This window comes from Hipposideros armiger, unplaced genomic scaffold (assembly GCF_001890085.2).
Source record: "Hipposideros armiger isolate ML-2016 unplaced genomic scaffold, ASM189008v1 scaffold_725, whole genome shotgun sequence".
NCBI lineage: Eukaryota > Metazoa > Chordata > Mammalia > Chiroptera > Hipposideridae > Hipposideros > Hipposideros armiger.
In genome coordinates, this window is record NW_017732075.1 from 589,288 (window position 1) to 612,942 (window position 23,655).

The 23,655-nt window shown below is 45.0% G+C and overlaps 2 protein-coding genes across 5 annotated transcripts in view; one reads left to right on the forward strand and one right to left on the reverse strand.

The window, feature by feature from the left end:
* The window catches only part of SLC36A1 (solute carrier family 36 member 1), a 149,240-nt gene extending 146,444 nt beyond the window's left edge, over nt 1–2,796 (reverse strand). The window contains exon 1 of one of the 2 annotated variants that reach the window (XM_019627235.1): nt 2,652–2,796. The gene's annotated coding sequence lies outside the window, so the exon portion shown is untranslated. The remainder of the gene's footprint in view (nt 1–2,651) is intronic. The other variant, XM_019627233.1, reaches the window with a different exon arrangement.
* A 14,507-nt stretch (nt 2,797–17,303) lies between these two features.
* The window catches only part of SLC36A2 (solute carrier family 36 member 2), a 34,843-nt gene continuing 28,491 nt past the window's right edge, over nt 17,304–23,655 (forward strand). The window contains exon 1 of one of the 3 annotated variants that reach the window (XM_019627255.1): nt 17,304–17,431. In XM_019627255.1, the coding sequence (XP_019482800.1) occupies nt 17,403–17,431 (29 nt within the window). In that variant the 5' untranslated portion in view covers nt 17,304–17,402. The remainder of the gene's footprint in view (nt 17,432–23,655) is intronic. The other 2 variants (XM_019627259.1, XM_019627257.1) reach the window with 2 other exon arrangements.

The following is a 23,655-nucleotide window of genomic DNA, read 5'->3' on the forward strand; positions in this document are numbered from 1 at the left end:
CCTAAGACCATCGGAAAACAAAAAGATATTTACATTACAATTCATAACAGTAGCAAAATTACAGTTATAGAGTAGCAACGAAAATCATTTTATGGTTGGGGGTCACCACAACATGAGGAACTGTATTAAGGGGTCGTGGCATTAGGAAGGTTGAGAACCGCTGCTCTAAGGCCTGGATTAAATGAAACACACTCAATGTGAGTTTCCTCCGTGGGAAAAAGAGAAAAGCTAGGTGTTAGTGGTTAGTCAGTCACCCATGTCTGGAAGGGGTTACCAGGACCAGACCAGCAAAAGTAGACACCAACGTCTATTCACTCACCCAGTTCTAGGATATCTTGCTTCAAGTTAGGGTGTGAAAAAGAAATATATTATTAATAGCAATGACTCTTCAGCATCAGACCCTCAAAGAGATATTAAACATTTAAAGAAGATGTATTCACTGGGAGGGGAGAGGGGGATAAAAGAGAAAAAGAAAAGGCAGGAGTACTTAACATGAGAATAGCTATCTGAAGCAAGGGGAAAATAAAGCATTCACAAAAAAGGACGTCTATTCTACTTTATGTCCCGCATGTGAACAAGTCCAGTCCTAGAATTGCTCAGAACCTCAGAGTTGGAAGAAAACTTAAAACTTTATCTAGTCCAACCCTCTACCCAACACAATAATCTAATCTACAACATCCCCAAAGTGCCAGTAATTGCCCGGTGACAATTAGCTCAGTGACAGGGACTTCCATGCTCTGTGCTGCAATGTGAGAGAGGGCTAATTCTTGGAAGGTTCTTACGCTCACCCAGAAACCACTTCCCTTACGGCACTTCCATCCACTGGTCCTAGCTGTCGTCCCTGAGCCGTGACCAAAGAAATGGAAACCTCTCCTTTAAGATAGACAAAGGCAGCTCTGAGCACTTGAAGCTGCCACAAGGATGAGTCCGAATGAACAGTCAAGGGGAAATATGGGCCCAAGTGCAGGCAATTATAAATGGCACAATCAGAAAACAGAGGGACTTGATATCATCCTCAGAGCTGCCCCGCTGCATACAGCCTCCATCCCAGACCAAGTCTCAAACTCAGCGCGAACGGTCACGCCTTCTGGGTCCCTGTACTTCCTGACTTCAAGAAGTCGAAAACAGGCTCTAAATGCACAAGTTAATTACTGTACACTAGTCTCTTGACTAGAGTCAAAGAGGGCCTTGATCCTATTTAAAGTAATAAAAGGCAGTCAAAATCGTTTCCTGCTGCCGTCATGTCGCTTGGCCATAACACAGGGAGGAGGTAGGAAGAAAGCGGAGAAGGGTTTCGTGGCAACCTAGAAATAAGCAGGGGAACTGCTTCCTGGACAACTGGATTAAGTCTCGTGGCAAGGCACATACTAACGTACCCTGGAGAAGAAGAAAAACAAAACAAAACAAAAACAAACCCTCTGATTAGAAAACAGACCTAGATGCCGAGAATGTCAGCGCAGAGAGGCCCTCCGGGCTGCACACACCGGGAAACGTCAACCCAAGCCGGGACTGGGGTGGCCCAAGGTTGCCACGCAGGTGTCAGGGCGGGGACACCATCTCCCCGTTCCCTAGTCGCGGCTCTTTCCATCATATCACACCGGGCTGCTCTCGTATTTCAGCAAGCCTCCCGTCCCTCCCTCCAAGCAACCCGCATTCCCCAAACCTGAGCAGCTTCACAGAAACATCCAGCGACAATCTGTCTCGGCTTCAGGTCGACGCCGGGGCTCCCCACCACCTCGGCCGGAAGCCACCTGCCCTCCCAGGAGCGCGCCTCCCTCCACGCCCCCCATGCTGAGTTCATATTTTGGTATGACTTACACCCAAATTGCAGGACGGCTGGAAACAAAAGCTCCAGAATGATGAGTTTGCAGGGAAAAAAAAAAAAAAAACCTGAACACTGAAACGGGGAACCACACCCAGAGCCACTCCAATCCCGGGAATGGACAATGCAGAGCTAAACAAACAAACAAACAAACAAAAAACCGGGGGCCGGGGGTAGGAATAAGACAGAACGGGACAGGGAAAGGGTGACTTTTCACATGTCAAGTTTTCTGCAGGAGGCATGCGGGGAAACGCAAAGGGCTGCCGGGGCTCACGGAGACCTGGATTCTGCAAGCAATTCCCCGGGTGACCTCAGGCAAGCCCCCGCGCCTTCCCGGGCCTCGATTCCCCCCCGACTGTCCTGGGGACGAGGGGGCGGGGGTGGCACCAGATTTCCCAAGGTCCCCGCAGCATGGTACTCCGTGACCCACAGACCCGCTGTGAGCAAGTCCCCCGCAGGGCTGCCACAGAGGGCCGGGGACTGGCCCGAGACGGCCGGGCGCCTCTGGGAGGCGTTCAGAAGCCCTGGCTGGTCGTTCGGGTCATCGTTCCCATCTAGGGACCTCAGCGTCCACACCTGTCCCACAGAACCGGGAGGTCAAGCGGGACAGCGTGAGGGGTCACGGAGGCTCCGGTGCGCCTCAGCCCAGGACGGGTGCCCGCCGGGGGCCACAGCTGAGGTGCGGGAGCCAAGGAGACTCGGACCCGCGCTCCAGGCGGGTGGGTGCCTGACCCGGAGCATCCGCGGCGTCCCTGAGGAAGGCGACGCGGCGTCCCTGAGGAAGGCGGTGACTGGCCGCCCGTCACAGCCTGTCAGCGCGCGGACTCACCGTTCAGGCTCCGGCTCGGGCTCCTCTCCGGCTCTAACTCTTGCCTCAGTGCAGCCCACCCCTGCCCTGCCTCAGCGCGGAGGCCTCGCCATCCCGCTTCGCTGCCCCGCAGCCGCTTCCGGACCTCGTCACGTGATCGAGGTGGCCCAGCCCAGGCCCAGGTCACAAGCTCCCGCGGGCCGTAGCTCCTCCCCTTTCGCGGTGCTCCACGGCGCGCTCCCGCAGCACCCCCTGGCGACCTGTTGCTGCCACTGCGGGAAGGACCGTAGTCCTGGAGACTGAGGGCAGGAAACTGGGCGGGGCGTCGGTCTCGGAGCATGCGCAGTGAGTCTCGAGTCGAAGAACACTGTCCTGAGTAGGGGCTTATTGTTTTTACCCCCCGCTGTATTTTCTTTCCCGCGTCTCAATGAGAACGTATTGCTTTTATAATCAAGAAATAATACATCTGTTTAAAAATGATCTAGTCGTGGGCCGGCCGAGTGGCGCGATGGTTAAGAACTCGCTTGGGATGCCAGAGGGCCCCGGTTCGGATCCCACATATGAGGGCCAGTGACACTGCCCTCTACAGCTAAGATGCTGAACAACAGCTCAACCTGGAGCTGGGCTGCCGTGGGTCGCCGGCGACGGCGTGGGCTGCAGCCCCTGTGGCAGTGTGTTGCCATGGGCTAACCGTGTGTAGCCAGCAGCCAGCGTGAGCGGCCTGCAGCCACAGTGAGCGGCCGTCCAGAAGCCGGCGACTGATCTGCCTCACCTGGGAAGAGCGCAATGATGGTGCCAACTTGGGCCAGTGAAGCAACGTCCTCCACAACTAGACTGAAGAACAAAACGACAGCAACTTGTCTGTTCCCCTTCCCCCAATTCCCCAGCACTGTTCCCATCCCCCCAATTCCCCAATAAAATAAATAAAAAAAAATATTTAAAAAAAAAATAAAATAAAAATAAAATAAAAATGATCTAGTCGTATTTTTAGAAGTTTACACAAACTCATTTGTGATTGCTACTGGAAATGGAACGGTGAGGTAAGGCCACATTTTCTTTTTAATAGATTTAAAAATTTTAAGCAACATTTTAAATGAATGGCAACATTTCAGTATGTTTGAGGTGCATGTGTTATCTGTGCTTCTCTTTCCTCCTCCTATTAGCAGGTTTTCCTTTTTTAAATTATGAAGCTACTGAGCCAAAAAAAAGGAACTATTGGTGCAGGTACAAAATAGATAAATCTCAGAATAATGATGCAAGTGAAAGAAGTCCGAAAAAATATTTCATTTATATAATGTCCTAGAAAATTTAAAATAATCCACGGTGACAGAAAACATCAGTGGTTGCCTGGAAATGGATAGGGAGATCAGGAGAGGAGAGAATGATTATTAAGGGGCATAAGGAAACTTTCAAGGTGACAAATATATTCACTATCTTGATTATGGTATGGTTTCACAGATGAATATATATATATATATATATATATATATATATATGTTGAAACTTATCCAGTTATACACTTTAAATATGTGCAGTTTATTGTATATAAAGTATACTTCAATAAGCTGTTGAAATAGTTACTAAAAATTATATTAGTAATACATTAATATATTCTTATTAGGAACATTAGACAGTATATTAACAGTGAAAATTTCCCTTCTCCCAAATTCATTTTTCTCTCCAAAGATTTAAAGTTACCACTACATTAGTATTGTTCTTCAAACCTTACACGATGTATTTATATAAATATATATATATGTGTTTATTTATTTATATTTATATACACACAGAAATGTACAGATTTGTGGTATTAAAATTGAGAATCATGAATATCAGTACTTATTGTTTTGCTTAAGGCTTTTACCCTTCACTGTCTATTCTGTTGAAATTCTTTAATAAACATATTACTTTATATATGATTAAAACATACTTAATTTTTTAAAAAAAACCTACTCCAGTTGGTTCATCTCACCAGAGAAAGAGAAAGTAATAAAGATTCATGCTTAATTCAAAATAGGAAGGCCAGTGAGTTTATCCCCTCCCTGGAAGAACCTACCAGTTTGCTGACTGCTCGGTGCCAGGAACTGCACTTGGAATGCTGCTGAGCAAGTCAGTGAATGCACCCTTTAGGTCTTCTCCGTGCCTGGAATATCACTGAGTCTATGGCTGCCCCTGAAGTCTTACCCAAGAAAACCAAGAAAACACAGCTCCCTATTGGAATTACTGATGCAAGTGGGAATTTGCCTTCCCTAATCTGCTCCTTAGATGCATTGACTGTAAATAAGGATCCCTTCTTACACCTGACTACCACACCCTTATTACAAAGACCCTTGAAAAAAGGTGACATCTGGGGCTGCCGGTTAGCTCAGGTGGTTAGAGCACAAGCTCTATAACACCAAGGTTGCCAGTTCAATTTCCACATGGGCTGTGGAGCTGCACCCTCCACAACTAGATTGAAGACAACTACTTGACTTGGCTGATGAGTCCTGGAGAAACACACTGTTCCCCGATAAAATTTCTTTAAAAAAGAAAAAAAAAGGCTACATCATTATCAGATACTGTTAGGACTCTATCAACCTTATCATTATGCAGTCCTAATTAGAAATGAACGTACAATAACACCTCTTATGGTTCCCAGATAACTTTTCTTAAATACACAAGTCTCCACCTCTGCTCCCACAGCTTACTCAGAAATATAAACAAAAAAGATTTCTAGTTCAAAATGGATGTATACATACGTAAGCATTTTGACTCTTTTATTCTAGAAACTATGCAAAACCAAAAAAGAAAAAAAAACCCTGCAAATTCTATTTTCAGCAAAGCTGGAAGATAAATAGAATACACAGGTACCAAAATATGTGTCAGGGCTAACAAAAGCAGTTGAAATCATAAAGAAGCTATTGCGGAGAATGGGAAAGAAACTCAGAGACTAGTGAAGGGACCCAATGGAGGCAGATCTCAGAAAAGCACCAGTAGAAAGTCTTTTCCTGAAGATGAAGAGCTCACTCAGAGCTGCACAGCTATATCCCTTCTGTTTGCACCAACAGGTGTGGAAACTGCTCAGCAAGACTATCAACAGAAGCTCCCCCGAGTCTGGTTTGAATAGGGAAACCAAGAAGATGAGATTCACAGAAAGAATCACACAGATGAGCCCTGTTTGCAGGAAGCAATCCATCCGTGGCAACAGAGAAAAAAAGACTGAAAATACATGTATTGGTAAGAAAATATACATTGGTGGTGGGAATGTACAATGGTGCAACCACTATGGAAAACGATTTGACAGTTTTTTATAAAGTTACACACGTGCTTATCCTGTGATCCAGCAATTCCACTCCTAGGTATTTACCCAAGAAAAATCAAAACATATATTCACACCAGGGTCTGGACTAGGGTAAGGCAAGCAAGATGCCTCAGGTGGAGAATTTAAGAAGGCAGTCACTCTTAGGGTTGTGCGAGTGCAGCATTGGCACTAATGGGAACAAGAGAGCGAGCGCCTTCTTAAATTTTGTGACCTAGGCTTCCTAGCTTGCCTCACCATAGTCCTGGCTGTGGCCCACACAAAGACTTGTACTCATATGTTCACAGCATACAGGTTAGTAAAGCTAAACTAGTAACAATCCAAACATTTATCAATAGGTGAATTGGTAAACTGTGGCATCTATAGCAGGAAGGAACTACTGATGCATGCAAAAAACATGGATGAATCTCATTATGCTAAGTGGAAGAAACTAGTCACAAAAACTACATATTGTATGATTCGATTTATATAAACTTATAGAATGAGCAAAAGCTAGTGACAGAAAGGTGATCAGTGGTTGATTGGGATATATGGGGTGGGGCCTGACTGCAGAGGGACTCGAGAGCTTTCAGGGTGATGCTAATCTACATCTTGACTGAAATTGTGGTTATATTGGTTTATACATTTGTTGAAAGCCATAACCTAGACAGTTAAAATATTGGAACTTTATGGTATATAAATTATACCTCTGAAGGTTAATTAAAAATTTATGAGATTACCAGACATCTGAGAAAAGTCTCTAAGGTAAAAGTTAGAATAATAATCAAATGCATAAACACACGAAAGGACCTTGGAGGAGACTGCAAAATGTCAACACACAAAAGTATCCTCACAAGATGCAAGATATAACATATTGCAATCATGAAATAAGAGTAATGTGCTTTTAAAAATATTTTTTAAAAAAAGAAAGCTCTTGAAAATTAAAAAATATAATAATAAAAATGGAGAATCAAAAAGAGGGGGGCCAGCCAAGTGACTCAGTTGGCTAAGAGTTGGCTTAAGAGTGCGAGCTCTGAGCAACTAAGGCTGCTGATTCGATTCCTACATGGGCCAGTGACATTGCGCCCAAGCTAAGCTGTCACTGAGCTGCCAACAGGTGGCAGGATGGCTCAGCTTGTGTAACAACAAGGTTGCCTGTTTGATGTTGGCCTACGCCCATCCTCGACTAAGACTGAACTTGGTACCTTGAGCTGAGCTGCCGCCCGGATGGCTCAGTGGATACAGCGTGCGCTCTTAACAACAAGGCTGCTAGTTAAACTCCCACATGGGATGGTGGCTACGCCCACCCGCAACTAAGAATGAACACAACGCCTTGAGCTTAGGGGCCACAAGCTGCCAACGGGAAGCTGATAGCAATTGGCGCCCTCCACAACGAAGGTTATTGGAGAAATGGTGTTGCCAGTGAGGACATCCATAAAGCATTATCTGCTTCCACTGACAGAGGTAGATGAAACTTTTGCCAGCAAAATCAAAGAATCCCAGGTTTGACATTGACCTGGGTCAGCAGAACATTGTGGAAATGAGCACTGGTTTTGGAGTGAGTCAGAGCTGAGCTCAAATCCCAGCTCTGCCACTTATTAGCTGTGTTACCTGGGATAAGTTACTGGGCTTGTCTTAGCTTTAATTTTCTCATCTATAAATGGGGATGATAATAGTATCTACCTCAAACTATTGTTAAGAATAAATTGAGGTGATCCATGGCGGAGCACTTAAAACAGTGCCTGGCACACAGTAATTGTTCAGTAAAAGGTTAGCTGATTCTAGCATGGAACAGACTAGCTGCCCAGACTGTGAGCAACCAGAGGTCAGTGACCCGGCCTCATTTACTCCTGTATCGTCCTAACCTAGCACAGAGCCTGAGCCCAAGGAGCTCTGTTAAAGGTTTGCAAAATGAATGAATGAACAAAGGAGGCATCTTTTTTATCAATCTCTTAAATTGCACACGAAGGAAGATTGGGGAAGTAATGAGTATGGTGCGGTCTTATAAGGGGGTTTTAAAGAAGGCTGTTTAAGTGCCAAAGGTCTTACACAGATATCTATCATCTGTCCTTGAAGGTTTAAGGGGCCAGTCTGATTGAGGTTTGTCTAGACATGCTTGAGCACTAGCTGTAGTAGGAAACATTCAAGCGTTTTTTAGGGAGGAAAAAGAATGTTGAACTAAAAGAGAATGTTGAACTAAATTGCTTCCGAGTTACAGGACAACCTGTGGTTAAGACCCCAGAAACATACATTCATTCCCATCCCAGCTTTGCTGCTCCCATATTAGCTGTGTGGCCTTGGGCAAAGCTCTCCCATTTCTGGGCCATAGGTAACATAGTGAGAATAAACCCTACTGAGAGTTGTTGAGAGGGTTAAATGAGGTCATGAGTATTAAGTATCGTGCAGGCAGCGCTCACACCCAGGATTTCTCCCACAGATCCTGTGCAGGGCAGGGTCTGAGTCTGGTACTGGCTGGCACCCGTGGGTTTTCTGTCACAACTCTACTCATTTCACAAGGAGCTTTCTCAAGCACTCACAAGGCAGCAGAGGGAGAAAATGTTCTTTACCACTTGTCCCCAAAACACCCCCAAGTTACGGTCAGGCCACCTGTCCTGGAACCCTGGGTACAGTTGGACCCAGTTAGCATCAGTGCCGAGGGAACAAGAAAGAGCAAAGGACCTGGGAGAGCCACTGCAGCGCATATCAAACTTACTTCTGCTTGGGCAAGCCAGGGCCTGGAGACGCAGCCAGGGGAGCGAGGTGGGGGCTGGGCCACCTCTTGCTCCTGTAGCATCACCTCATTTCCCGGTAAAAACACCTGGTTTTTGTGGACTGCTTTTTCTGCCATGGGACAATATCATGACGTCATAGAAATTGAGAGTAGGAAAGAACTTGGAGGTCATCTTGTCCTGTACCTTCCTGCTTCCTAGCAGTCAGGGTGTAGGGTAGGAAACTTAAGTGTTTCGGGCAGAAAACTGCCAGAAATACATTTCATAATGGGAAATAGGGGCTTACACAACCATTAGAAGGAACTCATTAATCCACTTGGCCTATAGCTCCAGGAGAAAGGGGCCCTGCTTGTCTTAGTCACTGGTCTTGATCCTAGTGCCTTGCACAGCTCCAGACACTCAGTAGCCACTCACAAAATATCTAAAATGAGTTAGTGAGTGATTTTCAGAGCTCTTCAAGGAAATGAGGAGGCACAGTGGGCACCAGCAGGTGTTGGCACCTGTCATATCTGCCAGGGTTCCTACCATACATCTTTCCATTCAGCCTTGTGTTAGAGAAAGGCCTGTCTTGCTTTCTCCCCAGAATATACTTCTGAACCCAACAAAGTCCAAGTTCCTCTCCCACAGACTCAACAGTCCCTTGATAGACTGTGGGGATACGGTGATACAGCCTAGGGTGTCAGCCCTGCACCTGGCTCCGGGAACAAGCCCTCTGGGGGGGGGTACCTTATCCTCTCCTTGCCTGAAATGGGGTAGGATGGTAGGTCCCAATGAGGTCCCAGGGAGCCTCTCATCCAATGTTGACAGCTGTCCCTCTGGGAACACAACCCTAATTAATGATCAGATTTCAATGTCTTAAGACAGTTCTCAAAGTTGGTCCCCAGTCCAGCTGCATCAGTATCCTCTTGAAACTTGTTATAAATGAAAATTCTTCAGCCCCATCGCGGACCTACTGAATCATAAACTCTAGGGATGGTGCCCAGCAATCTGTATTTTAAGAGACATCCAGGAGATTCTGATGCATATGAAAGTTTGAGAAACACTGCCCTAAAGAAACAACTGTGGGGACAGCCGGTTAGTTCAGGTGGTTAGAGCGCAGGGCGCAGTGCTCATAAGAGCAAGGTTGCCAGTTCGATTCCCACATGGGCCACTGAGGTGTGCCCTGCACAATTAGATTAAAACAACTACTTTACTTGGAGCCGATGGGTCCTGGAGAAACACACTGTTCTCCAATAATCCCCAATAAAAAAAATATAAAAATATATTTAAAAAAAAGAAACAACTGTACATTGTTAAGTACAGACACGGCTCCTGGGAGCAAATTAACATTAAAAAATCGACATTTCCCGTGCTCGCTTCAGTAGCACATATACTAAAATTGGAATGATACAGAGAAGATTAGCATGGCCCCTGTGCAAGGATGACACACAAATTCGTGAAGCGTTCCATTGGGAAAAAAAAATTGGACGTTTCCTGTGCTTAACTAGAGAATTTTCTTTAATCCTAAAATGAAGACAGCTTTGGGATAATAACCAGGACTCAAGACTTGCACATGCATCCAGATGGACTACTGTAGGGTCAGAGCTCGGTGGTTCTACCATAGAACCCAGCTCATTGAAGTGCAGATGGGGAAATTAAGCCTTCAAAACAGGGAGCAATTTGCCCAAAAGTGCACAGCGAGTCACACATGACAGGCTGAAAACCAGGACTCTGAGTAAAGGTGTTATGTAAATAGGGTCAAGTCCTAGTTATCCTGGGAAAGAATAACTCCTAATTTCCACTCCTGGTTACCCTGAGTGTGGATTAACTGATTGTGGTGGCTGGAGTTTGTGGCCTCAGCAGTCAGGAGACACTTTGACAGCTGAGTTGTGTTGTTTTCTTCACCAGCTCTTCTTCCCCCTCGCCCCACTGCCCATGGTCTGTAGTCATTGGAAGTCAAAAGATTCCACAGTGAGGCTCTATTGGGTACTGATCTCACAGTGTGAAATAAATCATTCTCAGTTCAGCAGCTGTCCTGCTTTGTTTGTGAAACCTTTACTGGCAATCATTTACAAGAGATATATTTTGATGCCACATTTTGGTGTAACTGTGATTGGGAGTACACTGTGAACGTCTTTACTCACCCCTACTGACTATTCATTGTGGACCTGTCTAGGCAGAAAGAGCGTAGGTCCAAGGCAAGCTGGGACCAGGGTGTCAGACATGGGCATTGGAGACCCTCGAGCTCCAGTGGCTATAGCATCCAGGGCCAAGAATCTAGAAGATATATGGAAGCAAAAAGGGGCCAGGCTAAGGGGGCCCCAGGCCAGGCTGAGATGGCTCATGACCCTGAACATCAGGGGATGCCAGCCAGCAGGCAGTGACTCAGTCAGATGGACTCTGTACTTTCTAGAAGATCAGCCCATTCATTAGGAAACCAAGTCCCATTTAGTCATTAATTCACCCTCTCATTGAATAAATAATGATTTAGTGCCCACTATTGGCCAGGCACCATGCTAGGTGCTATGGAAATAGGGGTGAATAAAATAGATGTGGGGGCGACCGAGTGGCTCAGTTGGTTAAGAGCTTGGTCAAGAGTGCAAGCTCTGAGCAACAGGGTTGCCGGTTCGATTCATGGCCCGAGCTGAGCTGATGCTGAGCTGCCAACAGGTTGGCAGGATGGCTCAGCTAAAATAAATAAATAAATAAATAAATGAATAAACGCGGTCCCTACATTGATGGACTTTTACAACCTAGCGGTGGAGATGGAAAATAAATAACCAAAGAAGTAAATATACAACTATGAATTAGGAAGAGCTACAGGAAGTTAGGGAAAGCATCTCTGAGGAGGTGAAGTTTAAGATCTGAAAGACATGTAAGAGCCAACCACTTGAAGAGTCATGTGAAGAATTATCTTAAGGAAGGTTTCAGCAAAGTGCTGTGACGTAGGGAGAGCTCAGAGTCTTCCAGAAACTGGCAAAGCATAGAGAGCAAGGAGGAAGGGATGTATAATGAAAGAACGGAAACGTAGCAGGAGCCAAATCACGGGTTAGAATGTTATTCCAAGAGTGGAGGAAAGCCCCTCAAGGGTTTTAAGCAGAGGAAGGCTATGATATAATCAATAATTTTTAAAAGATCACTCTGGTTGCTTGGTGGAGCATAGATTGGAGGGTCAAGATGGAAGCATGGGGAACGGGATGGCCAATTCTGAGCACACTGTAATTTGCAAGAGGGCAGAGCCTTCCTTCTCAAAGCAGATGAGATGGGGCAGCAGATAACGGGCTGAGGAGGCTAAGGCAGGCCCTCTTGACTCCATAACTACCTGGACACCAAGGTTCTGCCTGGAAACGTACCTGGACATGGGTGTAATGAGCCTGCCAGGGTGTTCCTGTTTCCTCTGCAGCTGGAGGAGGTCTGAGGCTGCCGCAAGCCTTCCTGCCTGAGGCTGTGGGTGTCTAAGGCACCCAAGTAAGAGAAGTGAGGCGGGGGCTGGTAATTCTAGCACGTTGGGTGGCCCCATCTTCTCTGTACCTCTCCTCTTTTTATAGCAGATCATCTCCTCCTCCCAATGCTCAGGTACATTGTGTTCTTCTGACTATGGGCCAGTTGGGCTTCTGCCGTATGTTCCGTAGGTTTCTGGCAGATAACTGAAAACAGATAGAGCAGAGCGCTGGAGCGGAAGTACAAGATAGCAAGAGGTAGCCCATCTGGAGCTCGAGCAGCTCCCTCCAAAGCAACCAAGTTAGTGACGCCTCAACAATTCAAAGCCTTTGCTTTGGAACCTCCAGGCCCTTATCTCAGAGCAGCAACAGATAACACTGAGCACACCTTTTCCATTGGAGAATCTTCAAGGTCTCCCTATGGAACAGGTTGTATTCTAAGCACCTTAATCTGGCTCAGAAAATCCTGGGTGACCTGCCTGCCTCCTACCCTCCGGCCTGTTGTTCCACTTCTCTTCTCTCTGTGCCCTATGCCCAAACATATCTAAGCCATCTACTGTTCCCAAATATATCCCGTCCTTTCCACCACTGAGCCTCTACTGATGCTGTTCTCCCACGTGCAAAGTCCTCCCTTCTCCACTCTGTCATCCCCAGCTATCTAAATCACGCCCATCCTGAAGACCCACCTCCCCTGGGTATCATTCCCTGATACACACAGTGGAATCACCACCTTATTTTTCCCTTCTCAAGTCAACCCTATTTTTTAATATGTGCAGTTTCCTTTAAATATAGTTACGTGGCCATTTCTCTGTAATTAGCCTGTGAGCTCACCGAGGCTAGAAAAGTTTCTCTGAAACTATTAAAACAAAGTAACTGCCCTATAAATATGTTAGGTGTGTATTCTCAGCACATAGGCCTTCAAACCCTAATGCTGGAGGAAACTCAAGTAGTATAGGCCATAAAAAAGGCTTGCTACAAAGCACTTTATACAGTTAGATCTCACTTTTGTAAATATATATATTTGCAGGGCCGGCCTAGTGGCTCATTGGTTAAGAGTTGGCTTGGGAGTGCAAGCTCTGAGCAGTAGGGCTGCCGGTTCGAATCCCACATTAGGGCCAGTAAGGCTGCACCCTCTACAGCTAAGATGGTGAACAATAGCTCGACCTGGAACTGGGCTGCCGTGAGTTGCCAGCAACGGCGTAGGCTATAGCAGGGCTGCAGTGGGGCTGCAGTGGGCTGCCATAAGCTACCGTGAGTGGCCAGCAGCCAGCATGAACTGCTGTGAGCGGCTGTCCAGTGGCCAGTGAGTGACTGCCTCAGCCAGGAAGAGCGCAATGATCACAATACCAACATGGGCCAGTGAAGTGACGTCCTCCACAACTAGACTGAAGAACAAAAGAACAGCAACTTGTCTGTTCCCTTTCCCCAATTCCCCAACGCTGTTCCCTCCCCCAATTCCCCAGTAAAATCTTAAAATATATACATATATACATATATATATGTTTGCATGTATATCCATATGTCTAAATATATATGCTATCTACTCTAAAATATTAACAACAGTTACCTCTGAAATGAATCTACAGGTATGTATCTTTTATCTTTGTTTTTATTTTATTTATTTTTTAATTAGTTTCAGGTATACAACACAGTGCAATACTTATACTTTTTACCCTTCAAAGTGAAACCCCCTCCCCCAATCCGCCGCCCCACTCCCCCCCTTATCTTTGTTTTTAAATCTTTGTAGTTGATTTTATTTCCCTTCAGAACACAAAGGCAATAAAGCTCTTTCTTAAAGAAAAATCAAATAATAAAATATAATCATTATCAAGTTATAGCTCCCCATAAATCTCCCCTACCGCAAAAACATACCACTAAAAGTTATGTGAATAGTTTTTCAGGTTTTTTCCATGAATATTTGACTATTCATATATAATATTCATTTTACTTCAAACTATGATATGATCTGCCATTTAACTTTTTTTTCTTGCTTAATGATATATCATGGACTCATTGCACATGATTTATGTACCAACTCCTTATTGACAGACATTTGGTTTATTTCTATTTGATTGTATGTTATTGCTGTTATAAACAATGCTGCAAAGAGAATTTCCAGAGATAATTTCACTCTCCTGATACTTTCTCTTTGTTTCTGTAGGTCTTCTAAATTTTTAACCATAAATATTTTCTATCATCATAAAACAAAATCTTTATTAAAAAAAAAAGTGGCCATCTTTCTGTCTCTGTTCATAATTTCACCAAATACTCTCTTTCAATTCATTCATTCATTCATTCATTCAACAAATACAGTCTTGCTCCACACAGCATGTTTCTGTCAACAACAAACCGCGTATACAGCAGTAGTCCCATAAAATTACGTGGAGCTGAAAAATGCCTATCTCCTAGTGATGTCTTAGCGCTACGCATTACTCACCTGTTTGCCATGTGCTGGCAGTGATATAAAAGTATATAGCACATGCAGTTATATACACAGTACATCATACTTGATAATGATAATAAACTAGTATGTTACTGGTTTATGTATTTACTATACCATACTTTTTATCATTTTGTTAGAGTGTACTCTTCCTACTTACAAAACAAGTTTGCTGTAAAACAGTATAACATGTTACGCCGACCACAGCCTCATTCATCTCGTGTTTTACTGCGTCTCTTGATTGCATCACTTTCTATCATGCTTAATTTCATCTCATGTTTTTTTGTTCCTCATGGTCCCTAAGCATACAAAATCCACTGCTAATGTTGCCAGGAAGAAGCCACATTGAAAACTTGTTTTGGAAATGAAATTAAAAGTGATTAAGGACTACGAAGGTGGAAGAATCGGTGGTGATTATTGCTCGCCAGTCAGACATGTCCCATTGCACGATAGCTACAATCTTGAAGAACAGGAATAAGATGACAAAAGTTGTTCAAGGACCTGCTTCAATGAAGGCTACGAGACTAACAAAAATATGAGGAGGGCCTATATCAGATATGGAGAAACTTCTGATGACCTGGAATGAAGACCAGACACGGACGTGCAGCCCTCCCTGCACCATGGCAATCCTGGCCAAAGCAAAAAGTTTGTGATGTTGAAAGAAAAGGCTGGGCCCAATGACAATGTTGAATTGACCGCTAGCCCTGGATGGTGTAAATGTTACCGAATGTGAAAGTGAGTGGTGAGTCTGTGAGTGCTGATGTGAAAGCAGCTGAAGAATTTTTGGAAACTCTAGATAAACTGATTGTGGAGGAAAATGACTTTCCAGAGCAAATATTAAATATGGATGAAACCTTTCTATTCTGGAAATGGGTGCCTGAAAGGACTTTCATCCATCAGGAGGCCAAGTCAATGCCAGGTTTCCAGGCTTTTAAGAACAAGACAACAGTTTTGCTTGGGGGCAATGTTGCAGGCTACAAATGGGAACTCTTTGTGCTCTGGCACAGTGAGAACCCAGGGCCTTCAAGCATTTCATAAGCACACGCTGCCAGTGTGCTGCAGGAGCAGTAAGAAGTCATGGACGACCCAGCTCCTCTTCCAAGGTGCCCTCCGGAATTGCTATGCCAGCACAATGGAGAAGTACTGTTTGGAAAATAATACACCTTTTGAGATTCTGCTTATTGTTGATAATGCTCCTGGACATCCTCAACTTATTGGTGGTCTCCAACCCAATATCTAAGTGATTTCTGTCCCTCCAGTGGATCAAGGAGTTAGAGTAGCTTTTGAGGCCTACTCCTTGAGGAGGACCTTTGCCTGAAACTGAGGAAAACACTTTGAAGACACTAATACAGTTCTTGCTTGGGCTTGGAGTGATGTCACCAAGGAGTGCATGAGTGGCAGCCGGAAGAAGACACTCAAACGGTTCATTCCTGGGTGCTGGGTTGCTCAGTTGTTTAGAGTGCATGCTCTGAACAATAGGGCTGCTGGTTCGATTCCCACATGGGCCAGTGAGCTGTGCCCTCCCCAACTAGATTGAAGACGACGACTTGAGCTGAGCTGCCAGTGGGCGGCCAGATGGCTCAGTTGGTAAGAGTGTGTGCTCTTAACAACAAGATTGCCAGTTCAATTCCCGTGTGGGATGGTGGGCTGCGCCCCCTGCAACTAGATTGAAAATGGCAACTGGACTTGGAGCTGAGCTGCGCCCTCCAGAACTAGATTGAAATGACAACTTGACTTGGAACTGATGGGTCCTGGAAAAAACACACTGTTATACACACACACACACACACACACACACACACACACACACACACACACAAAGAGGTTCATTCATGAATACAAAGGACTTGCTAAGGATAAGGAGGTTGCAGAAATCAAGGAGGTTGCAAAAAAACAAGGCTGTGTTGAGATGGCAAACAACCTTAACTTGGGTGTGGATGAGGACGACATGGAGGAGCTCTTAGAGGGGGTTCCTGAGGAAAAGAATAATGAGAAATTGGTAGAGCTGGAACAGGAACACATAGCCGAAGAAGAGGCAAGAGCAAAGGAAACTGCAGGAAAAGGAAGAGAAATGCTCAAGAAAATTCACAGTGAAGGGGTTAGCAGGAACCCTTACACCAAAAGGGTTTCATTAGTAAAGAGGAATTAGATATACAAATACCATTGCATTACAATTGCCTGCAGTATTCAGTACAGTAACATATTGTACAGATTTGTAGCCTCAGAGCAATAGGCTCTACGATAGCCAGGTGTGCAGCAGGCTGTACTATCTAGGTCTGTGTAAGTGCACTCATGATGTCCACACAACAACAAAATTGCCTTTTCTCAAAACATGCTGATTATCAACCATGAGCTGGTCACTGTACTGCAATATAGTAATGAGCAAACTGGATAAGGCCCCTGCCCTCAGGAAACTTCCATTCCAGTGGGGACAGTAAACATTTCGCCATAATTATGCTGGTGTAAAATTACAGTCTGTGATAAGCCCTATTGAGACATAGGCTGGGTGCTCTGTTCTAGTTTGGGAAGCAGTGTCTCTGAAGGCTGACGAAGGGAAGGTTGGGAGACAAGGGGAATGTCCTGTAGAGGAAACCTCCAGCGGCCTGGTACTTCTAGGGGCTGAAGGTTGGCGAGAAAGGCTGGAGGACACGGGTACAGGAACTGACAGCTGAGCTTCACATAGTCCTTTCTTATCTATAGGGGATCAAAACAGACAACGGGTCAGGACTTGGACCCACACCCACCTTGGACTTCAGCATCTGGACAGTGTGGGCCCTCCCCTTCCTCCTGCCACTGTCCCAGCCTTGACCTCTATGCTGACCAACGTCCTCAAGATGGGAAGCCTGCTCCCCATCGTCCAGCACATCCTCCAGACAAGGTCCCCACCCCAGGCCACTACCTCGGGACATGATTTCCTCTGGAGAGGGAAATTTCAGGTTAGGATGTGTTTTTTTTTTATATGCATATATTGTTTAACATATATCCAGGATTGTCACACAGAAAATCCCTTTCACTGTTTTTCTAATAGAATGTCTAGCTTTTTTGTTCTTTTTATTTATTGAAAGTCTATCTTTTTAATGTCCAAACTTCATAGAATGAATGTATCTCTCCCACTACAACTTTTCTGTATAATGTTCCTATAGGAAATATTTATATTGTATGTCCCCAAACTCAATACAAACAGATTCAACAAAACCATCTGTGGACAATGTCTTGAGACTCTTCTTAACATTGTTTCACAATCTAGACACAGTCAAATGTTAGAATCCCACACAGACAGCTGGGGGAGCAGAACAAATGTTTACAAATAGGATATGAAAGGTGTTACTGTAGACAAAGCAACTTTTTGTAACAACCGCATTAACCTGCGTTCAGAATCACCTTGTAAACATTTATAGCCTAACATCACAGGTTACTGATATACAGATATTTTTTGCTATGTTTTAGTTACATTTCAGAAATTTTAATGTTTTTGAATGTTGGGATTGATATGTCATGTGACATAAGTTTTTCCTATTCAAAATAATAGGAACTTAATTATCCATTAGTGAGCTTCCACAGATCATCAAATTTTTAGGAGCAGATTACTGACATGAGGAAAGGGTTTTGTTGTTGTTGTTTGTTTGTTTCCCAATAACTAGGTACTTTGTTATCAGGGAAAAATTGTAAGAACTCTGATTCAACTAACATTAAAGTAACTGGGGAACAAAAGGAAACAATATGAGAAAAATCCTGGGAACTTGCATGGGACAGCCAAGTCCCAAGAAGGATCCTGAGGCAGTCAGGCTTTGGAACCAGCACAAACCCGGGAGTCAGGCCACATCAGGGCTTCTGATACCTATGCTCAGATTGGCCTTCTGTTGGCTCCTTCTCTTTCTCTTAATGCCAACCAGCTCTGTCCACAGCTCTGGAGTTTTACATTTTACCATTTTAGGCATCAGAAGGAGACTAATCTGATGTTCTGTCTGGTCCTCAAAATCCAGGGAAGGAATTCATTGGTTCAGCTTGGGTCAGGTGCCACCCCTGAACCAATCAACTATAGTTAGGGGAAGCACCTGTAGAAATGAAAACTGATACAGAGGAGTCAGGTCACTTTAGGAATGAGGGTTGCTGTGTAGCTAATCCCATAGACATCCACGCTTGTGCCTTGAAGAAATGAAAAAGAAATCAGGAATAAAGACTGGGCAAGTCTACCTCTAGCCTTCAGCTAGCTTTGCATCTCATAAGCCGTGTGACCCTGGGTAAGTCATGCTTTAAAATGATGCTAATAATTCCTCCCTTGTTAGGCCGTGTAATGTAAAAGCTACTGGTGAGAACACCAAGGTTCTTAGAGAGGAAGCAGAGTGGTGGTTCTCAACGGAGGGTGATTTGCCCCCTGGGGGACATCTGGCAATGTCTGGAGACATTTTTGTTTGACACAACTAGAAGGGGTATGCTACTGGCAACTAGTGGATAGAAGCCAGGGCTGCTGTTAAACATCCTGCAATGCACAGGACAGGCCTAGAGGTCAATAATCCTGAGGCTGGAAAACCCTGCTCTAGAGCCAGGTTATCTGACTTCTACTTATAGCTCCACCATTTCAAACTTAGGTGTTACCTCACTTTTTTGGCCTCAGTTTTTCCGTCTGGAAAATGGGGCTAATACTAGTACCTACCTCCTAAGGCTGTTGTGAGGACCAAACGGATTAATACATGTAAAGAGCTTAGGCCTCTGCCTGGTACACAGTAAGTACTCACCAAACCTGGCTGAGCGCAGGAATCATCTTGAGACCTTGTTTAATAACAGATTTCCAGGCCCTGCCTTCGCTGTGCTGGATCTGAACGTTTGGAATTTGGAATCCAGGAATCGGTGGGGTGTTTTGAGTCCCCTAGCTGATTTTGATGATCAACCAAGTATGGGGGTGACTGCCCGGAAGCACTGCTCTGCAGAGCATGGTCTTCAGAACAGCAGCATCAGCAGTACCTCAGAGCAGTGTTATTCAAATCCCAGCATTCACACAAACCACCTAGGGCCTTGCTACAATGCAGGTTCTAATTCGGGGGAGGGGGATGGGGCTGAGGCTCTGCATTCTTAACCAACTCCCAGGTGAGGCCTAGGCTGCTGGCCTCTGACCACACTGAGTCACAAAGCTTCAGAGCACTTTGGACAGGCACATTTTCATTTCCAAGCCCTCAGTAATGCTAGCAGACCCGGAGCCTGCTGAATGCCAAAGGGTTGAGCTGAAATAGTCGCCACTGTTTCTCCTTTTCAATAGCCAAAAGCAAAGTAAGAAAAAGATACTGCCTGTGAACACCTTCAGCTAGTCTCTATCTCCTGAGGGCCCCCCTGCCCGAGCAACAAAGGAAACCCCACTCACCTCTTTACCCCGAGGAGAAGGTCGTCCCCTCACTCCTCCCCTGACTGGGAAAATGTCTCCCTTTTCCAAGAGTAAATCACCTTCAGAGGCTCCTGGAGACCCACTTGCTGTACATAACCTGGAGGCCTTCTTGTTTGCAAGCGGATCTTAGTGGTGTTCCTTTTCATGGCTGGTATCTCTTGAAGCATTGTTTTCAGCTGCCAGGCCTCACCACACTCCAGGATTCCGTGTTCTTACAGAGTCAGAGATGGGACTGGACCTAAAGTTCATTTCATTCAGTGGATTTTTTTTAAAGTGCGTTTCCATGCCTCTGGTGGTTTCCATGCCTCTGGTGATATAGATGGGAGATGGACAACATTTATTTTCTTAATTACGTATGTGTATTAATATGTTCTATTCATGGCAGCTTAGAATTACATTATGGTATTTCTTTTTAAAATCAGTTTAATTTTAAAACACTGACTTGATGAGAAAAATAATGTAGGTGGAACACCTATAAGAGAAATGACTGAAGTTTCAGGCATGCTGTTTTAGTTCCGTTTCCTTGCTTTTTAGAAGGTAAAACTAAAGCTAGAGCAGCCCTGTTCTTCGATTTTCTTATCCTTAAAATGAAGATAATAATCCCTCCTCTGTAGGGGTGTGGTGAGAATGAAATTAAACAGCTCATTTAAAGCCCTTAGCATAGTGCCTGGCCTGTCATGCAGACCTAAGGAGTACTAGCTCCTCACATGATCTGTATTAGATGAGGAACCTTATTAATATGATCACTGTGAGTCCTCTGAGCCTGAGGCTCCCCATCTATAAAATGAAGGCATCAGAGCAGAGGGCTAAGCATCTCTGGCCATCCAGCTCCCTCATCCTCTGACATGCTAGAGAAAAATATCTAATAGAAAGCTGTGGGATGTTGGGCAAATCATCTCTTTTCAGTGGGCCTCATTTATCCATCTGGAAAATGGGAGAACTGAAAACCTCTGTATAACAATCCCTCCAACAAGTCAACCTACTTCCATACTGTGGTCTTCACATTAGAAGCCTGCTGTTGCATTTGGTATGCCCTTAATTGGCACATTTGGGTACTAGAGTTTTTTAAGCAAGCCTGAGAAAAATTACTAAAAAAGTCTGCATTAAAAGGGAGCTTAGTAATTGTTTTCAAGTACTTTCTTATCCCCTGAACCCTTTGAATGAAATCACAAAAGGAACCTAAAGATATTGGCTATCATTGTTTGTTGTTGTTGCTGCTGTTTTTTGGGTTTAGTTTTTCCAGGAATTCCTAGTTCCCACCAGCTTGTCATAGGGGTCTGTGTAGGAGGTTATGAATTTCTGTTAACACAGAAGCTGCCTTCTTTCAGACAGGCCCCAGAGAACCAACCTCATCAGAGCAACGGGTCCCCATCCTAGTCACTACTTCTGCCAGGGACATGCATGAAGATATAAATATTGGGTTGTCGGAAAAGTCATGACATATTTTTTCTATGTTTTTCGTTGCAAAAATGCACCATGACTTTTCTGACAACCCAATAGCACCAGTTTCTCAACTTGAAAAATTAGGAGTTCGTAGGAAGCCCTGTAAGGCATTTTGAGTTTGGATGGTGATTCTGGGTTGTTTCCCCTTGGATATTCCTAGGCTCTCCACAGTCTACTCAGAGCTAGGTAGTATAAAAATGTGATTTTCTCTCACTGGCTCCCATAAGTTATTTGAGTAGAAAACTTGGCCAGGAAAGGGTGCATGGTTAAGTGTCACGTCCAGCGTGGCAAGGGCAAACGGGTTTCTCTTGAGGGGCGGCGTAGATTGAATAAAGAGTCAGAGACAAAAGTAGGGTTAAGAGCGAGACCAAGGGACTCAGTCAGAGAAACTGAGCGAGCCCAAGGGACTCATTCAGAGAATCTGAGCGAGCCTGGAATCGAATCGGGTCAGCGCATGGCTTTTATTGAAAAGAAGTGAAACTGCTTTACTGCTGTCAATCAAATTAGCATCCATTGGGGTCTGGGCCTCAAAGCCTTTTTCCTTTAACATATCCCATTATGTTCCAGCAAATGCTATGCCTTCGCATATATCCACCGCCTAGCCCCTAGGACACCTAATTACTGTGTCCTCCCAGAGGAGATTAACTGTTTGCATTTCAACAGGTCCCAGTCACACCTTGAGACACTCCTCAGAGGGAGCCTTATCGGCCTCGGTCATACCGGGGCACCCCCTCAGAGAGAATGCAGCCTTCCGGTCATACCGGGGCACCCCCTCAGAGAGAATGCAGCCTTCCGGTCATACTGGGGCTTTTCTCTCAACTAATGGGAAAAGAGGCTAAATGGGGGGGGGGGCATGTTAATAGAAATCGGCTTCAGGCAACAGTTCAGTCTAAAGTTATTCATCTCCAGGTGGTGAGGGCCTAGGGCCCTCTTTCCAAACTTAAAAGAAGCCAGAAATCTTGATTTTGTGTATGTGAAAACAACTTTTCCAGTTTTTAAATAGGGACAGCTAATTCAAATTGTTGTTGTTGTTTTACTCTTTTCAAATAGACTGCCTCTCAAACCACACAGATTTAAAATGGAAAATAATAATTGAGGACAAGAGAAATGAAAAAGCACAGGCAACCGAGCAAAAATTTAATTTTAAAATGAGAAACAGTGAGGTAGACAGATGCGGAAAGGCTGTTCCAAATAGGAGAGACGGCAAAATAGAAAGTTCTCATGGTAGGAACTTGATGTAAATCAGCATCAGATTCACTCCTGAATCCCCAACCCTTGAATTACAATTTCTAAGTCATGTTCCTGAATGATGTGATGCTGTTTTCAAAAATAAATGGTGAGAATATGAATCCTATAACTTAAGAAAGTTATATGTGGCCAGATCTAGCACAAAATGATAAGTTCCTAAGACCGTAGTCAAAGTACCTAATGTGGTGGCAGCATTAGACACAGCTGCCTTACAGTTCTCTGTAATCCGCTGTCATCCTCCAAGAGCCTCTGGCTTTCTTGCTGGCCACACGAGGCTGTGAAAGGCACCGTGTGCAGGGCATGCAGTGCCCACACGGTGGAGTTTTGCATAATTTTCCTTATTTCCTTGTGTCCTCCCAGTAGTTGTTATTGTGTGGCCATCACCACTCTGTAAACTTGTAAACTAACAGCTTCACAGTTGGCATTGCCCCTCAGTACGGATTTAATGACTCATACTCAAAGGCAGAATTCTCCAGTAGAGGTTTGCAAGATGTAAATGCACAGTGTGGTCTCTGGGATTGGGAAATGAGGCTCTCATACCCTCCAGACATGGAGGGGTGGGGGTAGAGGGGAGGGCATCCTTTGCAGAGCAAGGTGGACTTCCCTGACCATTACAGTCTGGCCTCCACAGCCATGTGCAGCACAAGAGGGGGCCAGAGAATTTCTGAGGATTACCATGTAGTAAGGTACGTGCAGCACCAGTGTCAACCAAAGCAGTTACCCTGTTTATTCCTAGGGGAACCAATGAACAGTGAATTCCATCTGAGGCCTCTGATTGCTCACTCTGATGGCCCTCACCTGAGGATGACCTTGACCTTCATCCTGTACTCTTGAGGGGTGGGAGGCACCCAACCAGTGTAGGATGAAAACCCTGAGGGCTCCTCTCGGATTAGTGGAGTGTCCCCTGGGGGGCGGCGGGGAGGGCTGATGGTATCAGGTGGAACTATTGGTCAGGCTTGGAAGCCTTCCATAATCTTACTAACACTACATGAGGCTGACGACCAGTTGTTTCTCCTGAGGTACTTGCAGCAACCAAGTCATGCCACATTCATTTCTGGGTTATCCTCACAGGCCTTCCTCCCCACCCCACCC